Source organism: Podarcis filfolensis (assembly GCF_964270895.1).
Source record: "Podarcis filfolensis genome assembly, chromosome: 9".
Lineage (NCBI taxonomy): Eukaryota > Metazoa > Chordata > Lepidosauria > Squamata > Lacertidae > Podarcis > Podarcis filfolensis.
The window spans coordinates 75,810,315-75,822,918 of record NC_139610.1 but is presented as its reverse complement, the minus strand read 5'-3'; the positions used below and the strand labels follow the sequence as shown (position 1 = coordinate 75,822,918).

General features: G+C 46.9%; 1 protein-coding gene across 4 annotated transcripts in view; it reads right to left on the bottom strand.

Annotated features, from left to right (window-relative positions):
- Positions 1-3,685, bottom strand: part of ZNF638 (zinc finger protein 638) — a 67,267-nt gene extending 63,582 nt beyond the window's left edge. For 2 of the 4 annotated variants that reach the window (XM_083631544.1, XM_083631545.1), the window contains exon 1: positions 2,208-3,166. In XM_083631544.1, the coding sequence (XP_083487670.1) occupies positions 2,208-2,299 (92 nt within the window). In that variant the 5' untranslated portion in view covers positions 2,300-3,166. Of the gene's footprint in view, positions 1-2,207; positions 3,183-3,431 lie in introns of those variants that run through there. The other 2 variants (XM_083631542.1, XM_083631543.1) reach the window with 2 other exon arrangements.
- Between the last annotated feature and the right edge of the window lie 8,919 nt (positions 3,686-12,604).

Here is a 12,604-nt window from a genome sequence, read left to right as displayed (position 1 = left end):
CCTTTTAAAATATGGCAACTCTCCTCCTGCCTGGTCCTCTTTGAAAGCTGTTCAAAAATTGGAGAATGCACTGAGCTTTGAGAAGTGAGGGCAACAAAACCCTGCGCATGACCTCAAGGGAGGATCTCATATCAGTGTCTTCTCAATCTCACAGCAGAATCCTGCGGAGTCATCTCCCTCCTATGGTATCACAGAGGGAACAGCTGCCTTCCTAAACCTGCTCTTTCTTGTTCCCTTCCTTTCTAGTGCCCAAGAAACAGGGTCCAATGCATGTCCTGGTGAAATACCCAAGCCCATTTTAGTGGGGCTTGTGCAGGAGCAGCTCCTTGTGTTTTATGCTCAGTGGGCTTTGACTGTAGGAAGCCAGGCTTAGGCCACAGGACCCCAATGAAATGCCCGCATCTGTTGTTGCCTGAGCTATAGCTCGCCATGCAACCACTGGCTTAGATTTCACAGTCAAGACAGCTGAGAGGACACAATCAACACAGGGTTTTTTACAGTCTCTTGTCTGGCCTGCAACTGGCCTTTTCACTGCAGCCCAAGCAGGACAAAACAGTTCATCCATCCATACCCCCCATCTACCCCCATCAGCCGCTGAGCAGGCTCAGCAATGCACCTGGAGTCATTGAGACCAAAGATGCATCCTCTTCAGCGCTATGACCAACTTCAGCTCACTGTTTAAAGGGGGAAAAATATTAAATTTATATACCACCCTTCATTCGAGGATTACAGGACCGTTTATAGTATCGAAACACATTTCTGCTGTGCATTTTGCCAGAAAGCCCCGCAACAACTACAATAAAATCAGAAGTGTAGAGTTGGAAGGAACCACCATGGACCACCTAGTCCAACCCCCTGCAGTGCAGGAATCGCAGCTCAAGAATTACTGAGAGGCGGCCATAAGAGCTGGCACAGAATTATACAGCAGCACATCCCTCAATCCACTCTCTTAATTGACTTCCATTAAGGAACGTACATCAATGCCTGTCCGCTGATCAGGCTACCTAGTGCTACCTACTCAGAGCGGCAGAAGTTCTCTAGGGACTTCGGAAGAGGGAGAAGCCCTTCCCAGCAGGGATTTTCATCTTTAAGGGAAATGGCAGTGATGAGAACTGGGACCTTCCATGCGCAAAGCTTGCCTTCTGCCACTGAGCAACGACAGAAAGAGGACCCCTGTGTGCAAGGAGAGGCACAAGCAGAACTGGGGTAAGGCAGCTCTTTTGGAAGGATAAGTTTGAGATGGGCTCCACTTCACAATCCTTGCTCAACCCTTCTGAAAGCTTCAGAGGATACTTCACACACTTCCTACGTTAGCAATCGGTTCTATTAAAAAACTGATAAAACGACAACAAGAGTTTGGATTTGATATCCCGCTTTATCACTACCCTAAGGAGTCTCAAAGCGGCTAACAATCTCCTTTCCCTTCCTCCCCACAACAAACACTCTGTGAGGTGAGTGGGGCTGAGAGACTTCAGAGAAGTGTGAGTAGCCCAAGGTCACCCAGCAGTTGCATGTAGAGGAGCGGGGAATCAAACCCAGTTCACCAGATTACGAGTCCACTGCTCTTAACCACTACACCACACTGGCTCTCAACACAAACATCCTTTCCATTATGCAGTCATTACTCAATTTTTACTTGGATATTATAGATAACTTATTCACAGTCCTGCTTCAGTTCTCCCAAAGTGGAGTGTGTATACTCTCTCTCTCTCTCTGGCTCATGTATACATATGTGTGTAACCTAGAAAAACTTCACTTCACCTTTTCCTTCATATTTAAATCTACCTCCTGGTGGTTTAAAATCATTGCTTCATTCCAACTTTCTTTCTTTTCTTGCACAGCTGAAAGCCATTGCTCTTTGTGCTTTACTATACCTAGACCCTTCCATTCGTCTTTACAGAGCACATCCTCTGGAGGCCTGTCAACTTGAAAGCCCTTGCTTACCCAGGTAAGAGAACCAACCAGTCTTTTCACAAAAGCATGAATTAACAAGGGATCAAAGCATCCCAGAAACAGGGAGGGTCTCTGTCCCTGAAACAAAGAAATGTTGGACCAGCATCCAGGCATTACAGTCATGGTATTATGAGCTTGAAAGAGATGACCCTCAAAATCCTTTAAGAATTCTGACAATGGATGGGCAGAAAGCTTATCTCTGGGCTACTAACAGTGACTCCAGACTAGACCGCCTTGGTCCAGCATGGACTTACCGTCTCAGTGGATCTAGAGGGTGCTGAGCAGCTGCTTCACCGGACGGTGCCCTGTTCCCTTTGGTGCTTGCTGTTTTCTTCCCGTCTTGCATCTTCCCATCAGCGAGATTGGCAGGAACCCAGGCAAAAACTTCCTCCCCCCAGGGCTTCTTGGGAGAAGTGCAAAAGGGTGTAGGCTAAGCATGAGATATTTGGCTCAAGGGTATCCAATCCAAGCCGATTCTTCGGTCAACATTGGCCTCTGCTCCTCTATCAACGGGGGAGAGAAACTCCTTGGCCAAAGGGTAGCTTATGCCGAGAACAGGTCCTCCTTCTAAGATGCTGGAAGACGGGAGAGGACACAGGAGACTCTCCTTTCACAAGGGTGCAGGGAACACCAGGTCCTTCTCCCCCCACAACTCCTTAGAGGTCCGGGTCGCCCTTGGACCTTGCCTGCCTCTTGCTATCTCCCATCCTTCTCCTCTTTATGCCGCTGGCTGGGACCATCCACTGGAGAAAAGCGTCCCACGTTCTCCGCATGGCAGGAAGGGAAAACGACAGCTCAGCCACCTCTGGGCAAGGGACACGCTGTACTCAGCCGTCTGCCTGTGCCAAGAGGGTCTCATTAGCTGTCCCTGGAATGCGCTGTCCAAAGGCAGAGCTGCCTGTCACTCAAGTCCAGCTGGCTGGACATGAGGCCAAGAATCTTGGGGGAGGATCGCTGGCACACACAGGGTCAGGTTTGTTTTCTTAGCATCGGGATCAGTCACATCCAAGAGGCAAGGTCAGGACTTCAGCCTGCTTGTCTGACCTAAATGCGAACTAGATGTAGGGCATGAGCAACCTTTCCTGCAGTTCCAGGCAGCAAACAATGGCAAACTAAAATAAATTCATCAGCGATGCTCTTCTAGGCTGCATCAACAGAAGTCTAGTGTCCAGATCAAGGGAAGGAATAGTCCTGCTCTATTCTGCCTTGGTCAGATCACACCCGGAATACTGTCTCCAACTTTGGGTAGAATTTATCCAAGGGCAAGGAGAGCTTGCTCCAACCTACTCCAACCCACAAACTGGATAATTACACATTAACCTGAGGTCTTTTGCATGAAGAGCAAGTGCCCTCTCTCACATTTTAGTTTTATGTCAGGGGTTTGTATGCAGGTGCCTAGCTTCTCCAAGAATTCCTACATTACAACCATGGCCGTAAACCTGGGTAGCTAATTTCTGACACTCCAGATGTTGCTAGACTTCAGTTCCCAACAGCCCTGGCCAGCAAGGCTAAGAAGCGAGGATGATGGGAGTTGCAATTGAGCATCATCTGGGGAGACCAGATTAGCCAGCCAGCCACCCTGCCCAAATACCGTATTTTTCACTCTATAGGGCGCACCAGACCATAGGGTGCACCTAGTTTTTTGGGGGGGGATAAAGGGGGGGATTATCCCCCCCCAGCCCCAAAGAGCAAAGAAGCCAAGACAGCCAGCAGGATCTATCCCGCTGGCTGTCTTGTTTTTGCTTTTTTAAAAAATATTTATTGAAGTTTTACAAAAACTAAGTTTACAAAATAAAAAAAAGTCATATAAAAAGAAAAGGATACAAAAAAGAGAACATAGAAAAATACATGAAAAAGAAAAAAGAAGAATAAAAATACAAAAGACAAAAGACAAATAGCTAAAAAAGAATTAAAAACAAATCCGTTTTTTGTAACTTTGAACTCATTAGCTTATTTCCTTGGCCTCCTCACACCTCCCCTTTTTGTATTCCCATTTAAATAATCAAATCAGCAAACCCTTACCCTCTTTCGTTTATCTTAACTCTGTATCTTAACATATTATAACTCTATATTTTCATCCATTTATCAATTCATTTTTGCATATTCTTATTAACTTTGTTGCTAATGCCACTTATTTTCAATCCAACATCATTTTAACATTCATTAATTTTACAGTATTTCTGAAGATAGTCTTTAAATTTCTTCCAGTCTTCTTCCACCAACTCTTCTCCCAGGTCTCGGATTCTGCCAGTCATTTCCGCCAATTCCATATAATCCGTCACCTTCATCTGCCACTCTTCCAGGGTGGGTAACTCTTGTGTCTTCCAATACTTCGCAATAAGTATTCTTGCTGCTGTTGTCTCTTACATAAAAAAAGTTCTATCCTTCTTTGGCACCAATTGGCCAACCATGCCCAAGAGAAAGGCCTCTGGTTTCTTCAGGAAGGTATATTTAAATACCTTTTTCATTTCATTATAGATCATCTCCCAGAAAGCCTTAATCTTTGGGCACGTCCACCAAAGGTGAAAGAATGTACCTTCATTTTCTTTGCATTTCCAACATTTATTATCGGGCAAATGATAGATTTTTGCAAGCTTGACTGGTGTCATGTACCACCTGTATATCATTTTCATAATATTCTCTCTTAAGGCATTACATGCCGTAAATTTCATACCGGTGGTCCACAACTGTTCCCAGTCAGCAAACATAATGTTGTGACCAATATCTTGTGCCCATTTGATCATAGCAGATTTAACCGTTTCATCCTGCGTATTCCATTTTAACAGCAAGTTATACATTCTTGAAAGTATCTTAGTTTTGGGATCTAACAGTTCTGTTTCCAATTTTGATTTTTCCACCTGGAAGCCAATTTTTTAATCCAAATTATAGGCCTCTCTTATTTGATAATAATGAAGCCAGTCTCGCACTTTATCTTTTAATTTCTCAAAACTCTGCAATTTCAATTTGTCTCCTTCTTGTTCCAATATTTCCCAATATTTTGGATGGGTCCCGCTGGCTGTCTTGGCTTCCTCTTTAGCCACGCACAACCTCTCCAGCTGGGAGAGGCTGCGCGCGGCTTTGGCAGAAGCCAAGACAGCGAGCGGAATCCATCCCGCTCGCTGTCTTGGCTTCCTTTTTAGCCACGGGGCTGGGGCGGGGGAAGCCCGAGCTTCCCCTGACCCCAGAACGGGTCTGGGAGCGGGGGCGAGGTTGTGCACAACCTCGCCTTCGCTCCCGGAGCTTGCTGCTATCCGCCCCCTCTCCGCCCCCTCTCACTCTCCAGGATTCAGCGAAAGCCTGCATTCACTCCATAGGACACACACACATTTCCCCTTCATTTTTGGAGGGGGAAAAGTGCATCCTATAGAGCGAAAAATACGGTAACTTAGGTCACCGATAGTCAAGAAATCTGCTTCTTTCCTTTCAGAAAGGAACCCTTGCGCTCTCAAAATCTGTGCCACCTGAATTCAAGTCCCTACAGCAGTTGCATACAGAGCTCCAAAGCAGCCTGCTGGATTTGCTGTGCCTTTCGCTGCTCCTTTTACGGCTGACGTAGGAAATCTCCAGCCAACAAGCTTATTCTGTCCCGGCACAGGCCTCAGTTTGACCTGTGACACTGTTTTCCACAAGTCTCACCCACCAGCCTCACACCTGAAGTCCCATGCCATGGAGTGGCAGATCACCTGCTTTGTGTGCAGAAGTTCCCAGGTTCAATCCCCAGCAGCATCTCCAGATAATAATAATAATAATATAAATAAATAAATAAATAGATTTATATACTGCCTTTTAACAAATGAGCTCAGGATGGTTCACAAGATAAAAGAACAAATAAGTAATTAAAACAAAAACAATGAAACAACTATTTATTTCTTCTACCCTGCCCATCTGATTGGCTTGCCCTAGCCGCTCAGTGCAGCTTCAACAAAAATACAGTGTCAAACATTAAAAGCTTCCCGATACAGGGCTGCCTTCAGAATTCCTATCTCTTTGACAAACAACAGAAAGGTGTTCCACAGGGCAGGCACCATTACCGGGAAGTCCCTCTCCCTGTTTCCCTGTAACTTCACTTCCAGCAATGAGTGGACTGTCAGAAGGCCCTCGGAACTGGACCTCAGTGTCCAGGCCGAGCAACAGGGGTGAAGCCACTCCTTCAGGTATACAGGGCTGAGGCCATTGGGCTGGCGGCATTCCATGCCTGAAACCCTGGAGAGCTTCTGCCAGTCAATGAGGCAATATTATGCTAAATGGACCAGTGGTCTGACTCAGGATGATGCAGCTTCCAGCACCAAAAGGCCCCAGGTTCAGTTCCCAGCATCTCCAAAAAGGGCTGGGAGAGACTCCCTGTCTGAAGCCACCAGTCCGTGCAGACCATTTTTTCTCAAACTTGAATTCCCAGCTGCTGTTGGACTACTGAAGGAATGGGTTTCCCAAACCCAAAACTGACTGTGAAGGCAGTTTGAAAACTGCACCAAAATCCCTATTTTTCCTTAGCTAAAATCCATTAACTTGAGCTCTGAGTCAATGTATAAACAAAAACCCGGCTGTGCTCGAAGCTCTCTCCCGTATCAGTCCGTGGCGGCAATGAGTGACCTTGCCAAGTTCCAGTAGAGCAGGGATGATGCGTGTGTGCCTTATCTTATGTGCTGACCACAAAAGACGCACAGACCCAATCTGGGAACAGCACCAGAGCGTGTTCCCGGAGATGATGACCTATTCCTCCCAGATAAGAGTAGGAAGAGGATGATCCTTTTATGGTCATAAGTACAGGAAGGAATCTCCTTTTATGGTTAAGAATACCAGAGCAAGAACATATGTGATGTCAACCTGCGTACATAGGCTGACGTGGTTGGATTTATATGGGAAGGAGGGAGAGGGTGCCTGGAGGATATATATACTGCATGAAACTTGTCATTTCTTTGGACTTGCTGTGGACTTGATCACGCAAGTGCCTTCTGCTATCCGGAGAGCAGAATAAACTCTTTCTTGGAATCAACCTTGGTGTCATTTGACTTCCTTCCTCCTGTCCTGGAGCAACGCAGACCCAATCGGTGAACTCCAATAAGGCTACACTACAACCCCCACCATCCATGATCACTGGTCCTGCTAGCTATGGATGATGGGAGTTATAGTCCAACAACAGCTGAGAATTCAAGTTTGAGGAACACGGGTATAAAAAATACTCTCCAAGGAGAAAGTACTCTCCAAGGAGACAGCATGTTCTCCTGCACTTTGCCATCCTGTGAATTTTCTGTTCTGATGGCTTCAGTTTTTGCAACCGTTCACACCAACTTCAGGAATCCACGCACACAGCTGAGTTGGAACAGGCCATGTTTTCCCCGTTGGCAGCTTCCTAGACATAGCTGGCAGGGGCAGCCCAAATATTAGCTCCATTTGTATTCCCACAAGATCAGACTTCAGAGATTCAGAATTCTCTGTGATCCCCTCACTGCGGCTGTTCACTTTCCCAACGCATGGAAGTACAGCAGGGCAATAAGAGGATGCAACAGAGGGATGCTAGCACACAAATCCCAGCTCTTCCTCACGTGATGACAATTAGATGAGGGAACTGAAAGTCCAGAGACGGCTGCTGGCATGAGAGAAAAATGACTGATGGATAACCTGAGGAGTAGCTCAAAGCAGCAGACAATGTGGACTGTTCAATGTGCCTGCAGCCACCAAGCTACAGCTCCAGTGCTGACCAGCTGAGGACTCAAAGTGCCACGGTTCCTTAAGGAAGCATCCCTCTCCCTTGGCATCTTTAGGTACCCTATGCACAATACCCACCAGCACCACTATAGTTCTTGCCAATGTCCAAGCTGGACTGATGCCTCACTGATGGAAACTACACCAGCTCCAAAAGACCAGAACAGATGTTCTTCAGCCATTTGTCAATGCCCTTGTCTGAGAGATTTATAGCCATCTTCCATGTAGTTCTGAGCGATCAAAATAAATGCCCGGCTGCTGAATGACACCCCAGCCACGGGACTTCACAAAGAACGTGATCGCCCTGTTGATTTCCCCCCGTGCGCAATTAATCTTTGCAGGCGCACTGATGTCTTTACAACAAAGCCTCTGCAACAGATCAGACCAGATGATCTCGGCTGCTGGGCACTGCTCGGTGCACCAGACCAAGTTCCTCTGCATGTTCCAGTTGAGCTCTATGCCTTTCTGTGTGCTCAAGTTATTCTCGCCCAGCTGCTGGATAACATCTGGAGGCAGCAGCCGCTCCCAAATCATGCATGTCCTCCTAACCCAGCCACACGACATGCAGCCTGTGACCCAGGCCAAGGAGGGATTCTCTCCCGGACGCCAGCATGCGCTTCCTTGCACACAACTGTGTCCAGAAAACCTTATGGGCAGGGGCTGCAACTAAACAGAAACAAAGTCAATGTGATAACCGACTCCCATATGACCGGACCCCAGCCGTCCCGGTAATTCAGGGCTAATATGGGGGTAATTAGCCCTGGCAGCCTTCCCAGGTTGGGGGAGGACTGTCTCGTAGACCCGCAGATTGTCCGAGATTGCCAACTTGCATCAAGGTGCAAGCGGCAGGACACTGGGTTGCAGAGCAAGGGAAGGTTGGCACTAAGGATTAATGATTTGGGAGTTGCTGCGTCATTAAACTTCAGATAACAGATTTGGATAACAGCTTAGATTGGAATGGAATCTGGAATCAGAGAAAGCTGCGCAGGCAAAAAGACAGTTAAAAAAAGGTACATCTACAAATAAAGCTATATTCAATGGATGCAAGGATATATGATGTCTGACATGATTGAGAATCACAGAGCCAGAGAAGGAGAACTTTAAAGCGTTAAAATCGAGATGTGGAAAATATTGAAACAATGAGAGGCAGGACTGAGATTTGGATATGCTTCAAGGTCCAGACTATGGGAAGCCCCAAAAAATTAATAACACTAATTTGTATGGTAATTTGGTCTTTTTATATTTTAGTTTTTTATTTTAATTGGATTATGATTTGATATGTTAATTAGATGTTTTTTATTGGGAAATTAATAAAAAATGATTTAACAAAAAAAATGTGATGCCGCCACTGATGCCTCCAAGTACCCCATTGAGTGCAGCCTTTGTAGCTCAGGTGGTAGACCATGAGGCTCTTGGTCAGAGGGACATGGGTTCAAGTCCCACGTTGGGCATAAGAGTCCTGCATTGCAGCAGGTTGGACTAGATGACTCCTGTGGTCTTTTCCAACTCTACAATTCTATGATTCTATAATTGTAGGGAAATGACTAGCACCTCCCTGGGACTGTGCTACTGGCTTTTGGGAACTCCGCCCCAGGCAGCTGAGGAGGCAACCCCATGAGACCTATAAAGCATCCATGTAAGTCCTGCATTGCAGGGGGTTGTACTAGACGACCCTTTGGGTCCCTTCCAATTCCACAATTCAAAGGTTCTATGATTCTATTAAATAACATTCACCCCACCCCAAATGACTGAATGAAGAGAACACAATCCTCTTCAATCACCCAGACTGGTGACCTGCAAGCAAATCTCTGACTCACTCCATGTCCATGGCAGTGTTGGCCTATGTCAAGAATAGAGGATCCTGGTGCCATCCAGGTGCTGTGAATGGAATCCTAGAATTGTAGAGTTGGAGAAGTCCCCAAGAGTCCTGTAGTCCAACCCCAGCAATGCAGGACTCCCAGCTCCCATCAACCCTGACCCTTAGCAAAATATCTAGATTTGATACTATCCACAAACTATGTGCTAAAGAGCACTGGAGGATTAATAAATACTCGCAAGCCTTTCGTACTCAGTTAACATACGTGAACATCTGTAGCTTGCTGTTCAGCAAAACCTCAAACCACAACATAAGCAACATGTGCTCTGACACAACCCTGATCTGACTTGATTACTTCCGTTTCCTTGAGAATCGCTTGCTTCTCCATCAAGCTGTATTTGAATCACAAGAGATCCATCCACAGCAATGAGAACACCTAAACAGAAATGCGCCAGCTCTCCTGGCACAGCTCTTGAAGCCTCAACTAGCATTTTTCCTCACTGGCCCAAGAGCCAGCGTAGTGAAGTGGTGAGAGTGCTGGACCAGGGCCAGGGAGACCCGGGTTCAAATCCCCACTCAGCTTTAAACTCAGTGGGTGATGTTGAAGAAGAGTTTGGATTTGATATCCGGCTTTATCACTACCCTAAGGAGTCTCAAAGCGGCTAACATTCTCCATTCCCTTCCTCTCCCACAACAAACACTCTGTGAAGTGAGTGAGGCTGAGAGACTTCAGAGAATTGTGACTAGCCCAAGGTCACCCAGCAGCTGCATGTGGAGGAACAAAGAATCGAAACCGGTTCACCAGATTAAGAGTCCACTGCTCTTAACCACTACACCACACTGGCTCTCAGGGTTGTTGTGGGGTGAAATGAGGAGGGGGAGAACCATGTATGCCACGTTGAGCTCATCGGAGGATAGAAATGTAGCCATAAATCAGTAAAATCACATATCATTGTGTATTCAGTATGCCACAAAAGGAGCCAGTCGCCCAGACCAACGGATTGCAGAAAAGATCCCTGCAACCTAGAAGCAACAGCACAGGTATGTTCACCACTACCAGAGAAGCCGGCTGGATCTCAGGGCAGTCCTGAACTTGAGCAGGGATTGTGCATTATATCACCAATACAAGTCTTGACGGATATCTCCAACACAGAACAACCTCCCTCTATAGCCAGACCCACCCTCAGACCCCTTCCCGACAACTCCTCACCTGAGCAAGGAGGAACGACTCCTGGCACCACTTCCTGACTGCTCTCCTGCTTCTTTTCTTCGCTTCCTGCAGGAATACTTAACTGGGGGCTTGGGCCAGCCACACTTGGGCTTTCCTGCACACTTAAGGCAGCTTGCAACACCTGTGTTGCAACCAGCTGCATCATGCAGACAAAGGATAGGGATGCTGGATCGATCTGCACAGCAGGAAATGGGGGCAAGCTTGTTCCTTGGGGGAGTCCAGCACCCACTGCGCCTCCAGACTGCAGCTGCGACAGGGCCTGCATGACACTTTGTCCTACAAGTGGTGTAAATGGCAAGCGCAACTGATCTTCACGTTGCCGGTCTCCTTGTTCCCGCATTGCGGCCTCCATCTTGGGCAGCTCCTGATGGCCAGGATTTGTCTGCGGTGGATGGTATGACTTGTTGGGTGGTTGTTCTGCCACATCAGATTTGGATGGAGGTTGCTGGTCTCCCTGCTTCTGCGTTGCTGCCTCCTTCTTGGGCGGCTCCTGGTGGCCAGGATTTGTCTGCAGTGGATGCTCTGACTTGTTGGGTTGTTGTTCTGCCACATCAGATTTGGCTTGAGGTTTCCTGGAGCTTCCTGCTTCTGCAGACGACGCTAAAGAGGGGGAGAAAAAGCAAGTGGCTCGTTATCATTATTAGTAGTAGTAATATTTATTAAATTGGTATACAGTGGTACCTCTGGATGCGAACAGGATCCATTCCGGAGCCCCGTTCGCATCCTGAAGCGAATGCAACCCGCATCTGCAGGTGCGCGGGTCGCGATTCACCGCTTCCGCGCATGAGCAACATCATTTTGAGCATCTGTGCATGCGGCGAAACTGAAAATGCTTAACCTGAAGCTACTTCAACATGAGGTATGACTGCACCGCCCTCCATCCATCCATCTCAGGGTGGTTCACAAAATAAAAATACAAAATTAAAAAACCCAAAAGATACAAAATGGAACCAATACCCCCCCCCCAGTTCATCAACGCGCTATTGCAACAACTTCAGGTCTACCTTTGGCAACAATACTGCAGGGAAGCAGCAGAATGTCTCCCCTGATCCTTGGTCACTGCTGAATTTGCAACCAAGTTCTACCCTGCATAGCATGAGTGCAAGAAGATCATTGTACTAAACAACTGTAAAAAATACAAAGTGGGTGAGGGAAACTCCAGAGGAGTGAAATGGCTGAGATCAACCAACATCCCCTTTTGAAATGGGTTGCAGAGTCACTCACACAATCCAGTATAGGAACAGGCTTGGTCTCCTTGGCAGGCATTATATTGACACAATGACAAAGCCAGGAGAAAAAACCCCAAAACAGAACAAACTATTCACTGAGCCAAAGCCACTGCAACACGCCTGCCATTATCACACACATAATCCTGCTTACAAAAAACCAAAGGCCAGTTACTGAAGCATCTGTAACATCCACCTTACCTGGAGATCTAGTTGATTTTCTCAGTTCTCTCTTCTGGCTAGAAGAGCTTTGAGAACTCGAGCTGGGGGAGCTTCGTCGCTCTGAAGACCTGGACCTATGTCTGCGGCTCCTAGATCGTGACCGTTTTCTGCTGTGGGGCCCAGGGCTCCTAGATCGTGACCGAGTCTGACTTGAGGCATGGCCAGGGATTGAGTGTTGTGAAGTGTTCGGGTTAGAACTGGTAGAGCATGACATTGGAATATGTTTTTCCTTCTTCTCACCTTCATGTCTGCGAAAGGCAGAAAAAAACAGGATTTGAATGACTTCGCTTTTCCAAATATAAAAGCAGAAATCTGATCTGCCAAGATGTTATTTTTGCAAATGGAAATCAACTAGAAATAGGAATTCTCGGGGTTGAAGCTAAAAGCATCAAAAGCCTACAGAATACGGCTGATGGGCCTGCAGCATCCAATAACTAAAGGAACCCAGATGCT